This window comes from Onthophagus taurus, unplaced genomic scaffold (assembly GCF_036711975.1).
Source record: "Onthophagus taurus isolate NC unplaced genomic scaffold, IU_Otau_3.0 ScKx7SY_15, whole genome shotgun sequence".
In the NCBI taxonomy this organism is placed as follows: Eukaryota; Metazoa; Arthropoda; class Insecta; order Coleoptera; family Scarabaeidae; genus Onthophagus; species Onthophagus taurus.
This window is the reverse complement of record NW_027248940.1, coordinates 4,180,490-4,203,099: the sequence shown is the minus strand read 5'-3', so window position 1 is coordinate 4,203,099 and position 22,610 is coordinate 4,180,490. Positions and strand designations below refer to the sequence as shown.

The following is a 22,610-nucleotide window of genomic DNA, read 5'->3' as shown; positions in this document are numbered from 1 at the left end:
TACCCAAAAATTTCATATTAAAACATTTATAAATTATTTAAATATGTTATAGGTACGAGTTATTTGTATCTTGTTAATTGTAAAAGTGTTGGAGTGGAAAATCACCGCGGTCATTTGAGTTTTAAATCGATAATTTTTTGAGGTTAGAAATTTAGAGACGATTGAACGGTAATTTTCTCAAGAAATTCAATGTCTCGCAAATCGCTTCGTCGGTTAAACATCGCCAAATTAATCAGTTGCGTTTCTAAACAAAAAGGTAAGAAATTAATAAATAATAAATTCATAATTTCATAACCTTACATATTAAGATTAGAAATTTCAATCTCAAAGATTTTATGTAACGTCAATTAGAATTTAAAATCGTATTTCGATGCTGCTGATCTAGAAATATTAACAAAAAAATAAATTATAAAAATAATGCTTAATAAAACTTTAAATAAAAATAAGTTTATTTTTGTCGCAAAAGATGGCGTCACAAGTTTAGTTGGATTGTCCAAAAAATTGTGATTTTTGTTAAATTTATGACACCTTAATATTGTTGGTGAAATTATTTAGACGAATTTAAATATTGTTCTTAATTTAATCCAAGTAATCAAAAAATAACTTTATACTTTTTTAAGTATTTATCAAAAGTAGCTTTATTTTTTCAATAAAAGATGGCGACATAAATGCTTATTGACATATAAGAAAAGGTAGGCTAAAACTTTTTGCCTCATGATATACATTTATGTAATAATATACATAATACGATAATATACACTTCAAGAAATGGATTCATTCTCAAAAACAAGGAAAATAAGCTAACAGTGCAGAAACTTTTAGAGGTATTGAAAAGCGATAGAACCAACCCAAACTACACAGAAACTGGATCAAAACCACAATAAAGTTCCAGACATCTCTTACTCTGCAATTTTATGCAATGTGGAATTGGATATCAAAGAAGAAGAATTAGTACATCGCTAAAAGAAGGAAATAAAGCCCATCGATATTGCAAACGAATTGTTTCAAGGGCAACAAACAAACCAACACGCAAGATAAGAATCATTACCAGCGACGTTGATTCGTACGAAAATTTAATCACAGACGGCTTATATTACCTACACAACTACTACTTTGTTATTGAAAGTGACCTCAAAATGTAATATGTCTCTACCAGAAAGCTACAAACCCTGTGAAGAACCTGATCACCAAGCCTAGTCTTTCAAATGTAAAAAATGTCCATTGACATCCATCAGAATATATCTGGCAATATAGTATACATCGTCATATTGGACCGCCTAAATCAAGAAGCATCTTTAGCAACAGCTCCACACAGTGGCTCTCAGGGCTGCATCCCTGTGGATATCACCAATTCCGACCAAAATCCCGATGAACTCGACAATATAACCGAACCGGGTTATATATAGCAACTAACTTTAGGATACCTGCAGCAACCACAGTTAACAAATTTGACAAATATAAGACCATTTGACGTGACTGACTACAAAGAATCGAAACATAGTATATAACAACATTTGCAGCCTTAATAACAAGAAAACATTAATTTAATTACAACCAATAACAAGATATATCCGGCTATATATAACATGCCGGCTAACAACGACGCCAACGAGACCTATGCTCAGATCATCTCAGCATATCTCTCAAATTCCAAACAAACATAATTCCAGACCAACCTAAAAATATATTACTAAATTCGACCTAAATAAGACTAACATTGAATGAGTGAATAATGACTTGATGATGTTTATCACAAACAACACAGCGACACCAATTAACGGTGAAACAATTAATAAGTTTCGGGCAACAATTCTCGCAATCAATCATGAAACACTTTCCAACAGTAACATATAATTATTTTGTTTACAAACTTTCCAAAGATATATTGAATCTAATACATGCGAAGAGGACGACATACAGACAATATCAGAAGATGAAGGACATAAATTTAAAGACAGATTTCAACCGTCTCTATAAGCAAATACATAAAAAAGCATAAATGTACCAAACTAACCAATGGTTATAAGTTTGTTCAGAAATCAAGGAAGATATACCAAATACAAGAGATTGTGGTCGATCCCAAAACATGTACAACAATACCGAGTGGGTATCTGACGTACAGAAATGCAACGCTATGGAAGAGCACTTTCTAAACGCATTCACACCGAAAGAAAACTCACGATTCGAGAAAGACCATCAAAATGTTATAGATAACTGGTACGCAGGGTATCTAACAGCACCAATACACAATAAGTCTATCCTAGATATTAGCGAAGACGAATACAATATACATATTCATAAAGGAAAAAAAACACGACACCAGGGCATGACCTGATAACAAAACTTACTTTAACTTGACCCAGAGGTTCACAACTATATACGTCGACTACATGTACAAATATTCCCTTCCGCGTGGAAATCTGGAACCATCATTACAATACCCAAACCTAATACCGACCATTCAAATCCCAAAAACTACCGCTCCATTACCCTTCTCCCCGTAATCGGAAAGATATACGAAAGTATAATCAACGCAAGAATTCTAAACAGCATTGATTCAAAAATCCCTACATACCAGTTCGGATTCAAACTGCAAAACTCTACCTCCATTCCTCTTTCAATCTTATTCAACAACATCGAAACAACACACTTACAAAATAAACACAAACAGCGGTCTTTTTGGACATCAATACAGGTATGTTTTCGTAAGGTCACATCCGGCCGATTTGTTGGTCCGACATGTTTGTTGGCCGACATGCTGGAAAAATTGACGGATGTTTACGTAGCTACTTGTCGGCAACCGACATGTCGTGGAGACGATCTGAAAAATCGAACTCTGCAGTTAGCATCAAGATGGCAGACGATCAAGTAGAACAAGTAATGTCAGCTTTCGTAGTGTTGGCAGGAAGTCTTGCAATAGAGGTATTAAAACCTCAATAGAATTCAAACCGAAAACGCAAAAGCTTTTTAGCGAAAAGACGTTTCGAAGGTGCATATAGCTCCTTAATGACTGATCTTCGCTTGCAAAGTAGATACGAAAACTTCGTTCGTATGTCTCGTGGATGATTTTTGTATCCGACACCGACATGTAGTCCTACTGTCCCGACAAGAAATACATTTCGTTTACATTACAACCGACAAGTGGGCCTAAGTCTTTTGACAGCGTATGACATAAGGGAATAATTTACAAAATGAATCTTCTAAATGTAAACCCATGTCTACCAGAATCATAACTGACTTTTTAAATGAACGACAATTAAATACAGGTGTTTCATGAGGAACGGTACATACGTAAATATGTACATAAAATATCGAAATTAGGGCTTTAAAAGAAGGGTTCGAATATCCTACTGCCTAACTCGATGCACTTGGCTGATCTCTTGAAGATATCACGCACTGTGCTGCGTAATTTATCGTGATGTGCCTTGATTCTTTTACTTGATAAACATCGCTTTTCAGCCATCCCCACATTCCGTAATCTAACGAATAAAGGTCCGGTGACAGAGCTGGCCCCCACTACCAATCCACCGTTCCGCAAAGATTTGGTTCAAGTATTGCGTCACTTGACGGCCGTAGTGAGCGGGGACCCCTTCATGCTGGAAGAACATATTGGCTCTGGTGGCCAAAGGAATATTTTCTAACAGTATTGGAAGCTTATTGCGCAAGAACTCTAAATATCTGTCCGCTGTATGACGCTCGGGTAGTACGAAAGGCCCAATTAAGTTATTGTCAATCATTCTACACCATACATTCACAGAGAATTTTACGTGATAACACTGGCATGTGGATTATCCTCAGACTAACGGTGAAAAGTATCACAGGAACCAAGCGGCGCGCCGCGTCTGTCTAACCGCTTGGTTATATAACTTAGATATAAATTCCAATCTTCTGGCAAAGTCTGTTGGTTCAAGGTGTTGCACTTGTTGAACATGGAATGGATGCAAGCCATGAGTACTCAATGTTCTCCATACTTTTACATGAGGAACACCAAGACGAACAGGAAGTCTTTTTGTCCTGGTAGATGGACTGCGTTCTACCGACTGAAGAATTTGTTCAACTTCATTCAGAGTCTGTTGAATATTCGAGTAAATGCTCTTAAATCTGGTAGCACTCGGTCTCCTATAGTCACGACGGCGACGAGCAGCACGTGCATTTCCATTGCAGAAACCGTAACAAAACACCATATATTTTGCATGAGTTCATATGTGGCATTATCGACAACTTAGTCGATACGTCAACCAAATAATGTTAAATGGCAAACATTGACAAAAGACTGTTTCACAACAGCCGTGCGTGATATAAATTTATGCACTAACTGGCTGTATCTCAGTTACCTTTGAGAATTGACCACATGTTTTTAGGAACTTTTCTGCTTAAAATGAACTAATCTATAACATATTAACGTATGTACTATTCCTCATGAAATAACCTGTATAAAAATCAACAATACATATTTTAACCCGTTTTCTCTTTTACAAGGCTCTCCTCTATCACCTACTATATACAGTGTATACTGTTTCGACATTTTTTCGCTAAACCATTCCCTATTCGATATATCCCACAATATGCGGAAGACACGACAAAAGAACTGCAAACATTCTACAACGAGACACTTGCCTGGTTATTCAAATTGAGACTACAACCCAACCCTTCCAAATTCCAGCTCTTACTACCTTACCACAACATCAAAGAGGACTCTCCCTACATCCAAACAGGACATGGTAAATTAGGACCTTCGGAAAACATCAAATATCTAGGTGTGATTTTAGACAAGAAACTATACGTCTTAAAAAACACTACAAAGAAAGAGAACTCGATGCAATAAGAAGAGCAAAACTCTTTCGAAGCTTAATGTACGGGAATAAAGGAGTTTCCACTAAAACAGCCGTACACATTTATTTATTTATTTATTGATATCGGAGAGCAACAACAGGACAAACCCAATAAAGTTGCTCCGTATAATTATTATACATATACGAAAACCTTAAAGTAATATTTAATGTGATTACAAATATGTTGTTATCTTAAATTAACATTATTAAATATTTAAATTACACATGATGTGGGCAATCTTCACAGAGTCGCGGACCGCAAACTTAATATTTCGTGGGTTACTCGAAAAAAAATCGCAACTCACCCGATCCGCGGTTCTTTCCATCCTCAGAATAGGCGAGTTACGATATGCGTTTGTTCGTGGAGTGAGAAAATCAATTGTCGCCATCAGCGATGGGGAATCAGTATGACCATTGACAAGCTTATACAAAAATAAAACGTCATTATATGCTGTTATTTTTCAATTTTTAAAATATTAAAGATTAAAATTCAAATTTTTAATTACAGTTGGCGAGGAAAGCGCTAAATACTACTTAGTTACTATAGCAACGTGAGTTTACTTGTCATTTCATTCATGAATTTTGCGAAACGAGTTTCCCGTTTAAGAAGTTCCGCATTATCTTTAAACAAAACGATAAAATTAAATATAGAATATATTGGAGTCCGCTTTGAAGATGATACATAAGTCTTCATATCCCCATTCAAACGGTGTTTCAATGGAAAGTCCGCTCCCAGTTTATGATTCCTAATTTTCCTCTATCTCACCCAATTTCAAAAGAAAAGATTGCTGATATCAAAAAACTTCTACATCTTATGTTTGGGGAAAACTGGGAAAATACTACCGAAGATTTCATTCATTGATACCGAACTGTTCTAATCTTACAACCAGTAAGTTGAGAGAAGAAGATGACAGTTTATGACTCTTTAGTTCCTGAAGTTGTCCATATTTAATTATTCATTAATTAATACATTTCTTGTATTTTTAATAAACAAACTTTAAATGCTAATCATTTTTCATTGGTGAACAAAGTCAGGGATAAGATGCTGAGAAATTTAAATTAACTATTCAAAGTTTTTATTCGTTGGTACAAAACCAACTTATCCTGAATAATAGTACAAAACCAAGGTATTTACTGTCCGGACCCGCCTACTATAATCAAAATTTTGAACATTAGCGCTTACTATTTTCGAATTGAAAATTAACGCTTATTTTCCGCAGAAACATCATGCGTGCGATACATCATTGGAAAGCTAAAAATATGCTCTTTTCTTTAACATCATAATCAAGTATAGTTTGTATTTAAAAAAACACAACTTTGTGTTATATCTCAAAAATCATCAAGTATATTTAAAACTTTTCAACGGCAGTATATTCCACTTAAAAAAGTGTCTTAAGAACGTATCAACCCCATTCCTCTAATTTGAAAAATAAACGAAATATGAGCATTTTTTGAAATCACGAAAATTTGACTTTTTGGCTATAACTTAAAAACAAAAGAAGATAGAGGTTTGATGTTTGCGGGATTGGCTTAGTCTCGAAAAAAGAGACCGGGGCATGGCACCTACTTTTTTCGTATCTCTTATAGTTTCTGAGATAGCCTATAATAACACCCAAATTTGCCCACCCTGTACACTTGTGGGGTTTTATACACAAATATTTAATCAGTCGCTTGTGGATTCCTTCTAACCTAAGTAGTGATATATACGGAATATTGAGGATTCCAGATTACGCTACCAAAGTTTAAAATGCTGTTCACATATGCATTGCACATACTTATAATTGCGTTATGGTTTCTGAAATCCTCGGAAGATCGCTTTATAAAACTCAGCATTCTGCATGATCGAGCAACCACACCATCTACATGAACATCGAAAAGTAGTTTTTGGTCTAGTGTTACACCAAGATCAACTGTAGATGTAACTCGACGCAATTTATCATAGTTAAGGATGTAATCATATTTTATGTAATCCTTTTTCCTGGTGAATGTGATGGTGTGACACTTAGAAAAGTTTAAGTGTAATTGATTACTTGTACAGAAATTGCAAATCCTATCAATATCTGCCTGTAATTTAACACAATCGTCGATGTTTCGAGTAGAAAGGTAAATTTTTAAGTCGTCAGCGTATATCAGGCAACGCTAATTAACAATATTATTAAAAATATCGTTTATGTAAATTAAAAACAGTAAAGGACCGAGATGACTGCCTTGCGGCACTCCGGATGTAGTGTGAAGTAAGCGTGACTTATAGCCACCAATATGTACAGACTGAGAGCGATCGGACACGTATGAACCAAACCAACGCAACAAATTGCCAGAAATACCAAAAAGTTGCAATTTACTTCCCAACAGAGAGTGATCAACTTTGTCGAAGGCCTTACTAAAATCGGTGTACACTGCGTCCACTTGAACATTTTCGTCGAGTGACGCAAATAAAAAATCGGTATATTCTAAAAGATTAGTTTCGACTGAACGCCCGGAAAAAACCGTGCTGATTAGTATTAATACTTCCACGAATTTTAAAAAATACACTGGCGTACACCAACTTCTCAAAGACCTTTCCAAGTATGGGTAATATAGATATTGGACGATAATTGACAACGAAGTGTCGATCACCTGATTTAAAAATGGGTGCAACGTTGGCTCGCTTCCACGCATCCGGAAACACTCCCAGCATAATGGATTTATTATATATCAGCTGTAAAGGAACTGATATTGCCTGAGCATAGTTTCTGACCAGTATAGCAGGTATACCGTCAGCATCAGGACCCTTATTCAAAGTTACTCCACGTCAATGAGACCAAAGTCATGAATGAGTACGCGTGAAGAATCAACCGTCCCCACCGCATCATAAATTGCACTAAAATAATTCGCAAATAACGAACAGATGGCATCGCCGCTCGTTGCATCAACCCCATCCAGAATTACAGTTAATGGGATACCCGTACCGCCTCTTCTGCGTTTGAGATATGCCCATAACTGCTTTGCGTCCAATGCAACACCATCCTGCACACGTTTAATATACGCCTTATAATCCTGATCAATCAGGTATTTAGATCGTCCGCGCAGTAGACGAAACGTTAAATTGTCCAACTGATTTCCACAACACTTCCACTTTTTATGCGCTTTATACTTTTCCTTTATTACTTTTATTGTGCTCTTTGAGAACAAAGCCATTAGAGAACCATTCACAGAATGGCATTTGTGTGGTACAAATTTTTGTAATAGCTAAAATTAAGGTAATCACTGATATCATTAAAACCAGCTCGTTTAAAGTTATAAGTACTAGGAAGTCTTTCAGTGAGGTTGATTACAGGTGCAACATTGCACGCCAACTCAAGTGACGAATGAGCTACGTCTACAAAGCGTTCCAAGACCAAATCTAACGTGTTGCCAGATATGTTTTTAAAAGAGTTATGCTGATTAAATTCACAAAGTGAAAGGACGTCTAAGAAATCAGTTGAACGTGGGCTAGCAGGAGAGGCAGTACACATTCCAGAACCATCGATATTCCAAACTATCTCGGGCAAGTTGAAATCGCCACAAATCAAAAATTAAAAAAACTAAGTCTAGGTGATATAAATATATCACGTATCAAGTGAACGCTCGAGGCAATACACCAACTGCAGCAGAGCAATTTTTTAAATGCGTAGAATGAATGCTGAAACAAATCTATGTTAGCACGATTTTCGGATCTTGGCATTCTCTAGGATTGGCATTGGTTCTAGGAGTAGGTGTCATAAATAGAAAGTCGAAGTGAAGTAATCTCGGAGGAACATGATTGCAGCATTGGAGAATCACACTTGTTCAAAAGTTTGTAAAAATATAACATATCCCCACAAAAGCGACGCTACCTAAGGGTTAACATACGAAAATAAGTGCAAGTTGATTTATAATCAATGTATTGACCGGAAAATTTAAAACAAAGGTATATGTTTAGATTGAATACCCTCAATTCTAGATTTAAGAGTGATATACGAGTGATACTGAGGATTCCAAACGATGCTGCAAAAGTTAAGTGTGCTGTAAACATAGGCAAAATAGATATTTCTAATTGCATCAATGTTAGAAAAACCTACCGTGGATCTCATAATAAATCACATGTTGCAACCTCTCACCAGCGACGTTATAATTGTAGTGGATTGTGTTCACTCTCTTAGAAAAGGAAATAATATTACACTTTGATGAGTTTACTGCAAGGCGATTATTTAAGCAAAAATCATGTAGATTAATCAAGAGGTCACTCCTTATGCAGAAGGAGTTTTAAATCGTTAGCATACATTAAACATTGGACGTCAAGTATGTCGTTAACATAAATATTAAACAGTAAAGGGCCGATATGTCTACCCTGGGGAACACCAGAAGGAACCGACACAGAATTAGAAAAAAAAAAAGCAATCTGGCATCTCTCCTTTAGAATCAACTTGACAAGAATCATCCAGAGAAGTTAAGATATAGTGGGTATATTCAAGCAAGTTACTCTCAACCGAGCGACCAGAAAAAAAAGCCATGTTGTCTGCCATTGAATTTTGACTTAAGGGTAAATAATAGTGGTGCATGAACTACTTTCTCTAACACTTTCCCAAATGCTGACAAAATAGATATAGGGCGGTAATCAGATATATCACAACTGTCCCCAGATTTAAAAATGGGAAGAATAAAAACCCGCTTCCACAATGAAGGAAAGACACCTATTATTGATGACGCATTAAATAAAATATTTAAAGGAAGGGACAGAGAGTATGAACATTCCTTAATTAAAATTGATAGAATACCATCAGTACCAATACTGTCTGTAACTTTGATGCCATCCTCAACCTCAATTTTGTCAAACTGCATCTGTTTCAAAAGTAGTGCATCCGTTTCCACACAATCTACATTCTGCTGGATTGGAGCAGGATCAGCAAAAACCGAAGAAAAGAAATCAGCGATCAATTCAACACCGACAACAGTTCCATTCCATGACATCGTAGAAGGAATGACATCCGCACGCTTCTTAGACTTAGTAAAAGCCCAAAACACCTTCGGGTCAGATTGGATATTGCTTTCAGCTCTTCTAACATACTCCATATAATTACGATGGATTAGATACTTTGCACGACTTCTTAGAATTGAAAAAGTTGGTAGTCAAGTTTTACAAAGCAATAGTTAGATCTTTGTTGGATTATGGGACCAAAACAAACACCCAAAAGTCATCGAAACACCTCCACAATCACCTGACCCAAACCCAATCGAACATCTTTGGGAAGAATTAAATCACCGAATAAGTATATCCTCCACAATTACCCATAATTTGGTCAACTCGATTCCGAAAAGGTTGCCAGCTGTTTTATCGGCCAAGGGAAATCCCACAAAATGTCTCTTAATTTGTGTTATTTTTTTGTTTTGTTTATGTGGTGTCGTAAGGCATAATATAAATAAAACCTTTTCACTGTTTTGTTATTAATAACTATATTTTCTACATATTCTCTATAATAAACATTTTTCGTTTTTGTTGATTTAATATTTGTTCTTTTGTGTCTTATCGCTTAGTGTCCGATCATTTATGTCAGTCACTGTATATAGAAATTATAAATAGTTTGTAATAATGTAGATCCATAGGTCAATAGCCGAATAAAGATATGTAATAATATATTCTTTCTCTCAAACGAGTGATATATCGCGTTAATAATAAACATTATTTTGACGTTATAAACGTCAAAATTTAGGGTCACAATTTTTAAGAGATATCTATATATTCAATTTTCAATTTTATCCCCCATTAATAAATAAACATGTCGTGATGAAAAAGCGTTATTTACTTTAAATTTTAATGTTTAAATTTAATAATTTTAATTGACAATTAATCAATAGTTTGAATTTGCAACAAAAGATGGCGCCACACATTAACCTTGTTTTTGTTGACACAATTTAATCTGTCAAATTTGTATTCATACAACAGCTGATTGTCACAACAAATTATCAACAAGATTCATTGTTATAACTATGTCGGACAATTCAACCGTCGATTTAGAGAACGGGCATTATTCCGACGACTCAAATTCCCCAATTTCCTCGTCGGATATAGGTTAGGGTTAAATCTTAATTAACAATTTTTATTATCACATTGTTTTGTTAACACATTTCTTTTATTAACGCATTCTTTTTGGTTATAGAGGATGATTCAGAAACGGGGGATAAAGGCGAATTTGACACAGCATTACCAACAACTCACAAAGTAAGCCACGGTTATACAAATTAATTTATTTTTAATGTTGCGTTTTGAAGTATTTGGGTAAGCTGGATAATGTTGGGGGTTACACTTTATACGACGATGGTGAAATCATCCAAGCAATGTTGGCTATTCACACAAACACTTTGGTTTTTCCTGGGTTTACACTCCCTTTGGTAATTCGTGAATATGAAACGGACCACATCATGGATGATATCAAAAATGGATATATGTTTGCTTTGATTTGTACTGAGTAAGTTTAAAACATTTAATTTTAAATTAAATAGGGTAAACACGCCAGTGGTCGACCACTTACGATATATTTCATCTCTGAAATATAAGAAATAGCTGACAGTAACTTTTCTTTTTTTTTCTGTTAGTAAATACCTCGGTAAATACAAATAGGTGTAGGCCATACAGTGGTCAATTTCTCAAATTTAGGAGGACAAAATACAAAAACTGGTGATTTTTTTGTGGTATAATCATGCTGTATTTGGCTTACTGTATGACTGGCATATAATATAGGATTTTTTTTTGATTAGATTGGTATTACCACTATCTGGACTTTTAATTAAGAATTTTTCAGTTCTTTAATTTTGTTAAGATTGTTGTATTGTTGATTATATTGTACGGTTATATGCAATGTGTATTGAATATACATATACTGAGTTTATATAGTGATAGTCCATACCTTTAACTGTATTTATCAGGGTTGGACATTTTTGCACTACCACTGTTTATTCAGTGGTAGTTAAAATACAAAACCATTACCACTGAAAATTTAGTGATAGTGAAAAAGAAATTGCATTATCACTAAACCTTTAGTAATAGTGAAAAAAATGCACTATCACTAAACTTTTAGTCAAATATGATCTTTAACTAAATACATTTGATATAAGTACGAAGGCTTTCACGGCCGATATTAATTAAACTAAAACTAACACTAGCACTATCACAAGAACTAACACTAGACCTAGAATCTTTCGGGTTAAGCCGTGCGTTTTTTGAAAAAATGTTTGACGTTTCGGATGCCATGTTGCAACCTTCTTCGGAAACAAGTTCGAAGTGACGCATTCGTTTAAAATTTGACAATAAATACATGAAAAGGTAATTAATAACTAATTAGTGTCTAATTGTCAACTAAGTTGTTTTGTCAAATCCGGGTGGAGAAGGCTTCGTTGAGTTCACCAACATCTTCCATGTGCGGCTGAGTTCCCAGCCATCTTCTCTATTCATGTTATTCCCATGTCGATGAATCTCTATCGCCTCTCTCGTCAATCTTTGGAAGTAATGTCCGTTTCTTGCTAGCACTTTGGTTTTTTCGAACTCTATGCTGTGTCCTCCTTTGTGGCAATGCTTTGCGACTGCAGATTGTTGGATCTTCCTTATTCATCGACATGGGAATAACATGAATAGAGAAGATGGCTGGGAACTCAGCCACACATGGAAGATGTTGGTGAACTCAACGAAGCCTTCTCCACCCGGATTTGACAAAACAACTTAGAAACTTATTTAGAAAATTCGGTTAGAAGTGATAATCTCGTTCTATTCGCCGACAATTGCGTGGGACAAAATAACAATAATTCGGTACTGGCATACCTGTTGTGGAGAGTGGCTCTTGGAATGGAGAAATCTATTTTATACAATTTCCTTCTCACGGACCATACTAAATTTTTACCAGATAGGTATTTTGGCATCTTTAAATGTAAATACGCTCGAAGTAATATCGATACATATAGAGACTTGATGAAATGTGTCCCAGCGATCATAACAAGCCAGTTTCGACTAAATAAGTTACATGGTACGACTGGATATCATATTTAAAAGAATATTTTACTTGCTTGAAAGGTATAACTAAATATCACCACTTTATAAATTGCGAGAATAGCATAGTGAAGCTGAAACAATATGCAAATAGGGAAGAATTTGAGCAGACCAGTCTTATGTTCAAGCCAGTGGATGAGCAAAAAATACCAGAAAAGCTTAAACGGTCGTAAAGTCACTTGAAAGACAGTGGTATTTCTACGAAAAAAATCTAAACTTCAATTTTACATTTTGCGTTTTTAATTTAAAGTCATTAAACTTTCAATGCAAATAACTTAGCCGCGAAGATGGTTGCGAAGCTGAGGTTAAGTTGATTGAAAAGACCACTACACTTTACACTATTAGAATGATTCAAAATCTCAAAATCGACCTCTTGACACCTAAACCCCCTTTCCGTAGTCCAGGTCACATATACCACATAATTATGAATTTTTCCGAACTTTATACACACACTGTATAATACTACCTCCGTTCCAAAATAAGTGTCCGATTTGAGATTTTTTATAGGTTTATTGAATAAACAAAAAAAAAATTTGTAATTATGAATTTATTTATATAGAACACATATTCATAGATCATAGTAGGTCGGGTATGTTTATGACAGTAGAAATTTAAACCAGTGTCAATTACTAAATCTTGGTAAAAAAAAGTTAATTTTATATATTCTCCGCCAAGTATAAAAATTGAAAAAAATCATGTCAGAAAATATACGAAATTATAAAGGAGCGTTGAAAAAACCTAATTTAAGCAACGAGCAGCGACAAGGTGTCGCTGGCAATATTTTCAAGAAATGTTAGAGTTTGTTCATATTGATGAAAAGTGGTTTTACATAACCAAAACTAAGACAAACTGCCACCTTCCAAGATATGATGACAACAAAAAGTCTCAATTTAATGGTAAAATGGCCTATTGTAACTCAAAAACCAGCAAAACGAAATTCTAAAAATCGTGTACGTGGGACATTAGTGCCAACAGCTGTTGAAGTTACTCGTCAAATGTATGTGGACATGATTACCAAAAAAGTTATTCCAGCTATAAAAGAAAAGTGGCCGAAGGGTAGCAAAAAGATGCCCATCAAAATTCAACAAGATAATACCCGACCACATTGTAGTATAGATAATGGGGAAGTAATTCGGGCCGGAACAGCTGATGGATGGAATATTAGTTTGATGTGTCAGCCACGAAATAGCCCTGACTTTAATGTTCTTAATTTAGGCTTTTTAATGCAATTCAGTCTATACAACATAAAAGCTCGATGCATAATATAGATGAATTAATTGCTGCTGTTTTGAAGGCATGAGATGATACATCTGCATATAAATTAGACAATGTTTTTATGACACTGCAGAAATGTATGGAGTCCTCCATGCTTCATAAAGGAGGTAACAATTACAAAATCCCTCACACAGAGAAAGAAAAATTACGATCTACTGGACAATTACAAAGAAATAATTTACGAAGAATAATTTGTTTAAAAATATTAGACATAAAATTGATAAGGTTTCGTGAAGGTGAATTTCTTTATGCAGTTTTGGTAAGGAGTAAATTGACGGTAAATTGGGCTTGATATCTATAAAGTAAGTAGTTTAAAATTTTCTATCAGTGTTATTGAAATATGGCGTATACCTAGTCAGAGTCTCTTTACACTTATTAATTATATCTCGAGTGTTCTTAATCATTTTATCTAATGGATTAAAATTTATCTTTTTATAATTATTCTCAAGTAAAAAATCAAGAGTTTTCTGTACATATATATGTCTATCTAATATGACAATGCCCGCTCCCTTATCAGCCCTGACAAAAACAGCATCATTAAGTTTCAATTTTCGTTTTATTGATTTGATACATTTCCAGTTATTTAAGTTATTTTTGTCAACTTTGTTAATTATTTTAGTTTTGTTATTATTATTTAGGAAATGTATCAAATCACTTTTAATCTCATTGTAACAAGAACAAATTTTTAATCATGACATACAAATCAATCGCTGTATCATTTATATTAACTTTAGGAGACAGAGCAAATTTGTGACCATTATTGAGTAGATTTATTTCATCTTGGCTAAATTGTATATTCGTACAGTTCTTAAACTGATCTGTCATGGCTTTCCTGTTTTGTGAAAAATTGTTCTTTTTTGAAATATTCAATTCTTCTTTAAATTATTGAATTTATTGTTCTTCTTTCTTCTGTCTTCATAACCGAAAATTCTGGCTTCACTTTTTGCCGGTATGAGTATTTCTTCAATTTCTATCCGAGAACATATAAATATAACTAAAGCAAATTCTTCAAACACCACATAGAAACTGGTCATAATATAGATTATGGAGGAGTTCCACTTTTACATTCATGCAATAAAGGTACTAAACTAGATTTTCTTGAAATGTTAGAAATTACTAAACATAAAAATAATAATAATTATCAACTCCTGAATGAACAACTTCAGCTCTTCCGTAAACCTATTTTTTCATATTTGATTGATTTCAATTTAAAGATTTAAAATTTTTTCTTTTGTATCTGGTTTTCGGTCACCAGTCTCTTCTCGCTCCGCCAAGATGGTCACGTCTGTTTTTTGATACCTCATTTGTTTCGTTTTCATGAAAAATTCTTTATATTCAACCATCATTTTTGTCTCGCGAGTTGTTTTTTATGATAATTTAATTTTAATCTAATTTACTTTATTATTTTTTAGATTTCATTGTAACTTTATCACATTTTATATCTCCTCCTTTTGGTTTTTTTATAAATTTAACGATACATTTCTGGATATTATATAAGATTTAAAAATTTTTTACCATTTCTTCAACATTTCAAAAATTTTTCAAATGATTATACCTGTTGGCTTCACTTTTTCACAGTGAGTATTTTGTTTGTTTTTATACATTTTTGTATTTTCTGTATTTTATAAGATAGATTACTTATAATATTTCTCATTTTTGTATAGTTTTCGGCTGAAGATGAAGTTGTAAACTTCGAAACCGGTCCCGATTAAAATTAAATAATTTTTACAAGTGCGAAGTTCACATATTTAGTTTTATTTTCTTATTCAAATTTCATTTTTACTTGCAACATGGATATTACCTCATAAAAAATTTGGTTCAATTATAATTTAATACAGCTCTGTTAATAAATTAAAATATAGTAGTACTTATATTTCACTTTTTTAGAAAGTTGATACTTATTTTGGAACAAGTAAAATATACAAATCGGACACTTATTTTGGAACGGAGGTAGTAAAAAATTAAACTAAAACTAGAACTAACACTAACACTATCACTAGACCTAGAACTAGAAACTTTCGGGTTAAGCCGTGCGTTTTTTGAAAAAATGTTTGACGTTTCGGATGCCATGTTGCAACAACAACAACAAGTTCGAAGTTCACTTGACTTTCGGTTGCAACATGGCATCCGAAACGTCAAACATTTTTTCAAAAAACGCACGGCTTAACCCGAAAGTTTCTAGTTCTAGTTTTAGTTTAATTAACACCGGCCGTCGTGTACTTATAGTAAAAAATTATTTTAAAAATTTAATTTCTTTTCATTGGTGTTTTTATTTGATATAATGTATTTTTGGTGTCAAAACCTTCCCGGATTTTGGACACATAAAAAACCCGGTGTCATCACTATTGAATACCCGACGAGGGTCTTCAAAAATGTCTTTGCAATTACTTTCGTTTAGGAAGTGGTTTAGCTCACTGAACTATTTTCGTATTGCGGGCTCCTGAAAGACGATATTTTCGTCTACAAAATGTTTTAAACCACTTCTCCCCAGGCTTGCCGTCTTTGAACGGTGCTCGTCTTCTGTCTGTTTTATATTTATGATGTCTTGAACCGATTTCAACAATTCTTCCTTCTTCAAGGGGAATCTTGTCATGGATAAATACTTCAGCCATAAAGATTATTTTTTATTCCTCTTCTTGACTGAGAATGGTAGGTGACATTCATACCATTTATACCATTATGAATTGCGTCAATAGTATCTGAAGGGTTCAGGGGAAAAACGTGATAAGTCCAATATTTCATTAATTGATCTAAATGATTGAATCTTGTAGTAAAAATTACGACCTACAAGATGATCAATGAGTTTTAGATGAAAACATGTTTAGTCTTGAGATATTCACAAAATAAGTTTAGATGTACAGGGGAAAAACATGGTAATTCCATCTAAAACAGTATAAAAAACCGTTAAGTCCAAAAAAAAACATAATTCTTTGTGGTTAATAGTATCCCAAGATATGTTAGCAGACTTTTTTTAATCCATTTAAACGAATAAAAAATATACAATGACAACAATATTTAGGTTGGTATTACTTGTCATTTATTAAATTTTTAGTTGACAGTGACAGCCGGTAAACGTAATTCAAAACGGTTTAAATACTTTAATAAAATTGTAATAATTGCAGAAAAAATATAATGTGTATCGCGGCATTAAGCCCTAAATAACTATTACTATCAATATAGTAGTTCTGTGGTTTTTGTGTTGTATAATATCTCAAAATGTCTGAAAGTCCATCTGTAGGTTTAAGTGAAGATGATAGCAGTGGATGTAAAGAGTTGAAGACAAAGAAAAGAAAAATATTTGGAAAAATTACTGAGGTCGGTAAGAAATTGCGGTTACAAACCCATGAAACAGGAAGAGCCTGCACATGCAAGAAGAAATGTTTTGAACAACTATTATCTAAAAAAAGTAAAGAAAAAATTATTAATCATTTCAATAAATTAAAGTCAAATGACGAACAAAATTTGCATTTGGCAGGATTAATATCTATATTGCCAATTCGGCGAAGAAGGAACAGAAAACCGGAAGCAGAATTGTGTTATTTCGGGAAGCTAGTTACTGTTATAAAGTCCGCGTAGCCATGGATGAAAATGTGGAAGAAAAACTTGTCTGTAAGGTAGCATTTTTGGCTCTGCATGGTATAGGGAGATCAAAAGTCGATTATATATTAGCATCGTTAAAAAATTACGGAACAGCACCAAAGGATAAGAGAGGCAAACACAAAAATCGCCCCAACAAAATTTCTGAAGAGGTGAAGAGTGCTGTTCATGCTCATATTAAATCTCTGAAAGGAAGATCTAGTCACTACAGTTTGCACGATTCCACTAAGACATATCTGCCTGAAGAATTAAACATCAAAAAGTTGTTTTTGATGTTTAAAGAAATTTATATAGAACAATCTTCAATAATGACTTCAACATAGCGTTTGGTTACCCACGTACCGATACGTGTAGCAACTGTGATGAGTTTGCAGCAAGAAAGAAGAGTTTACTATCACAAATAAGCAATGAAACGGATAGGGAAAAACATTTAACACTTAAAACTGAAGTCGATCGCATAGCAATAGAAAATAAACTTCATCTTTTAAACGCAGATACCTTTTATAGAAAAAAGCGAAATTCTAGGAAGTTGTGTAAAAATCTGAAACTAGAGAAGCAATCTGCTTAGATTTTGGTAAAAATTTGCCAGTCCCCAATATACCGACCAATGATGTTTATTATAAACGACAACTTTCTGTATTTGCTTTCAATATCCATATATTGTCAACTGGTGAAAGCGTGTTTTACGTCTACCCAGAAACTGTTGGTAAAAAAGGTAGCGATGATGTTTGCTCCTTACTTCACCACTTTATATATAACATTTTAGACACTAAAGTGAAAGAGCTTGAGATATTTTGTGACTCTTGTGGTGGCCAAAACAAAAATGTGACAATGTTTCGTTTTTTACATCACGTAGTACACGAAGAACGCAAATTGATATCATGGAAAATGACATTTCCCATAATAATAATAATAATAATAATAATACTTTATTGGTGATAGCATCAAAGTGATTTTCACAGGTCATAAAAGAAAAGAATACAATAAACGCAAAAATGCAATTTTCAATAATAGTAAGTACACTAAACGTAGTAATCAGTAACAACAGGTAAGTAAAAGAACAAACAAAAAAGAGAGAAAAAGGCTTCTGGGAGGCGACACACTGGTCATAGCAAGTCATCAAAATCATTGGTCAAAAACTCCTCAACAGTATAAAAGGCCTTCGCCACTAAATAATTTTTTATTTTGTGTTTGAAATTGTTACTCTCTAACAATCTTATGTGTTTCGGAAGGACATTGTAGAATTTTATGCCAAAATAATTGACGCCATCCCTGGCCCTTGCCGTCCGAGAATAGTCCGTAATTAAGGTATCACCTGCCCTTGTGTGGTAATTATGATAACTATTAAGAGTTTTAAATTTGGAGATATTACCCTTGATATATAAGAGACAATGGAGAATATAAAGCGAAGGGAAAATTGGCTCTACAACAGTCCCGAAAACCTAGACCGGCCATAACTCTAACACATCTTCGCTGCACACCAAAAACACGATCCGCATGGGCGGAGTGACCCCAACAAATTAACGCGTACGATACGTGGCTGAAGAAATAGCCGTAATATGTGTTCATTACAACATTGAATGGGACAATGTCTCTCAGTCTCCGAATGACGAATACAATGGTATTCTGCTTTTCCGTCAATTGGTCAATGTGGGCCTTCCACGTTAAACCAGAGTCAAGATAAACCCCCAGGAACTTGACCGGCTGCGTATACAACCTGAGACGTTTAAGTGAAAAGTTTAAAGTTTGTGTTTTTTCTCTATTCATGCTTAGTCTGTTGGCCTGAATACAATTTGAGATGCAGGCTTGTGACTCAGATATGCGGTGATGCAAAGCATCGGCATCTGTTGAGGAGACCATTACGGTTGTATCATCAGCAAAAAGGATGAGGTCGGAATCATGGGGAATGTTACTGGGTAGGTCGTTGATAAATATCAAAAACAGGAGTGGCCCCAATACTGAGCCCTGAGGTACACCAAACCTAAGTGGAAGACGACCGGACTCTAGACCGTCAAGGGAAACATACTGCGATCTGTTCGTCAAATAAGATTCGAGAAGATTTATGCTGCTGATGTCCATATTGAAGGCACTAAATTTACGAATTAGTAAGTCATGAGAGACGCAGTCGAACGCCTTTGTTAAATCATAAAAAGCAGCTCTCGAATAATTATTGGCTTCGAAGCCATTCTGAACAAATTGTACCAAAGTGCGGATGGCGTCCGATGTCGACCTATTTCTTCTAAAGCCAAACTGTCCGGAAAACAATAGGCTATTAGAATTGAGGTGAGTTGCCAGTTGATTGTTTAAAATTATTTCAAGGATTTTCCCGAAAATTGGCAGAATGGATATTGGTCTGTAATTGCAGGGGTCGTGTAGCGGGCCTTTTTTGTAAATAGGAATAACCTTTGCCACTTTCAGGCAGTCCGGAAAAATCGAGTTCAATAAGCACTGGTTTATTAGTTTACATAATGGATAAACAATTATATTTGAGACTGTTTTTATTAACCTACTGTTTAATTGATTGAAATTATGTCACGTAGTTCGTTATAAGATATCGGTTTAAATTCGAAAAGTTTATTATTATGATCATTGACCAACGGACCCGAAGAGACATTATGATTGTTTAGTGTAGGAAGGTTAATATCATTAAGAACACTTTCGGCCACATTAACAAAGTACGCGTTTAGGTCTGAGGCCGTGAGTTTGTCGGACGAACGTTTACAAATTGAAGGATTGGTGTTCCGAATAACTTCCCAAATAGCACGCTGTTTGTTTCCTGAGTTTTCAATGTGTTGACTGTTGGCTCTCTTCTTAGAGTCAGTAATAAGTTTCCGGTAAAAGTCTTTATAGTACCTAACCTGAGCACTCGACACTACCGTTGGCCGGTGTCTGTTGATATCGACCAGCAAGTGAAGTACATTCCTAGCAGACTTAATTTCGTTGTTGAACCAGGATATTTTCGGTCTATTATCCTTAAGATGGTCAACTACTCTAGATTTCTCCCTGAAGCAGAGATGAAAAGAATCTACAATCACGTCAATAAATAATGAAAATTTGTCGATTACATGTAAATTAGCGTCACTGACAAAGCTAAAATCAGTTGACTCGAGAAGGTTATAAAAATGGAAGAGACCCTCGTCTGTGATGAGTCTACAAATGATACGATTCTTTATTACTGGAGAACTGCCCAACCAGTCACCTTGAAAGGAAACGGCTAGGTGATCTGAAATTGACGGATCGATAACATTGACCAAAAACAGAGTTGGATCAAGGTTGGTAAATATGTTGTCTAGACTCGAAGTTTCACGGGTACAATCATTAACACATTTGTGCAGACCATAAGATTCGCATAGGTTGCACAAACTCTGAGCCTCTCTACTATCTAGCTCAAAGCGTACATTAAAGTCACCAGTAATTATAATAATGCGTGTGTATGAAAGCTTTGACGGCGTATCGTTCATTTTGCTTAGAAACATCTGAAAATCGCCGAGCGGTGATCTATAGACAGTTAAGAGTTGTACCGCCTGATAATCGACGCCTGCAATCTCAATATTTATTTCGTTGGAAAGATTAACTAAATCAAACGGCAAGGGGCAAACAGCAGGTGCAAGGTCCTCTTTAATGTAAACAGCAGATCCGCCACGCTTATGTTCAGAACGGCAGAAGTGGGATACACACGAGTAACCGGGAAATTTTAAATTACAAATTTCAGGAGCCGTTAACCAATGTTCATTCAAACATAACACCTCAAAACTATTGCGCATTAAGTAAGATTCGAATTCGTTAATTTTTTTTACCAGACCCTGTGTATTATAATGTAAAAGTCTGAACGTGTGTCGCCCCCCCGAAGACAGATTAAGTCAATTGTCAAAAAGAACTCGAAGATTTGCAATTTACGGTTATTAGATTATCATGATTTACATAGTGCCCACAGGAATCCCTGACAAAAGTAGCAACATGTTCAAAAACTATAGATTTACCGGCGTGATTAAGATGCAAACCGTGCCGAGTTTTGTCGTAGTAAGTTATCAAAGAGTTAGATTCTATGTAAGCACAACCGCCTTTAAAATATTTCATTATTACATCATATATATTACAATTCAACTCGAAAATCAATTTATTCAAAATAGGACGCTGGTGCCAAAAAGGAATCGATAAAAATATAACATTACATAACTTACACAAATGATTAATTTTTTTAAACACAAGTGGACTAATCGTTTTACCTGCAAACACGTCGTTTGACCCGCCCATGATAATAAGAAAGTCATGTTTATTGAGATCTTTACATAAATTCTCAGAATCTAGTATTACGGTTTGCAAATTGTTAAAACGTCAAAATTCGGCAAGTGATTACTTAAAATACTTCCCGAGTGCCGTCCGTGACTATCGCTGAGGATCAGAACTCTAGGTTTTCTATAAGAGGGTTGTTCCAGCTCTAGGTCAGGCTTGAGGACTGGACGCGGAGGACTGTTGGGCTTCTTTCCGATTGGCTGGTTATTGACTTCAACATTTCTTACCGGGGGTTTCCGGATGTCCATAGATCTCCGCTCGGTACCATTAGGAACAGCAACAACTTGATTATTAGTTCTAGGTTTAGTAGATTTGTTCCTCAATTTGTTTTTCATTTTCAGACTTTTAGTAAGACGGATCGACAACGCTCGCACTGACCTTTCAAGATATTCAATCCTATTAAGTAGGCGAAAAACCAGCTTTTTATTGCTATTATCGTATCGATTCGGAGCCGGTAGAGATTTAAGACTTTTTTCGACAATCGTTTCGATACTATCGGAGCTATCATTTAATGATTCAATACTAGTATTTTGGTCAGATATATTTTTTAATTTTAAAATTTGGTTCAATTTGTACTT

The 22,610-nt window shown here is 34.7% G+C and overlaps 1 protein-coding gene across 2 annotated transcripts in view; it reads left to right on the top strand.

The window, feature by feature from the left end:
• Positions 1-157: 157 nt before the first annotated feature.
• The window catches only part of LOC111419223 (E3 ubiquitin ligase component cereblon), a 26,890-nt gene continuing 4,437 nt past the window's right edge, over positions 158-22,610 (top strand). The window contains exons 1-3 of one of the 2 annotated variants that reach the window (XM_023052007.2): positions 158-256; positions 10,988-11,049; positions 11,100-11,296. In XM_023052007.2, the coding sequence (XP_022907775.1) occupies positions 190-256; positions 10,988-11,049; positions 11,100-11,296 (326 nt within the window). In that variant the 5' untranslated portion in view covers positions 158-189. Of the gene's footprint in view, positions 257-10,742; positions 10,900-10,987; positions 11,050-11,099; positions 11,297-22,610 lie in introns of those variants that run through there. The other variant, XM_023052006.2, reaches the window with a different exon arrangement.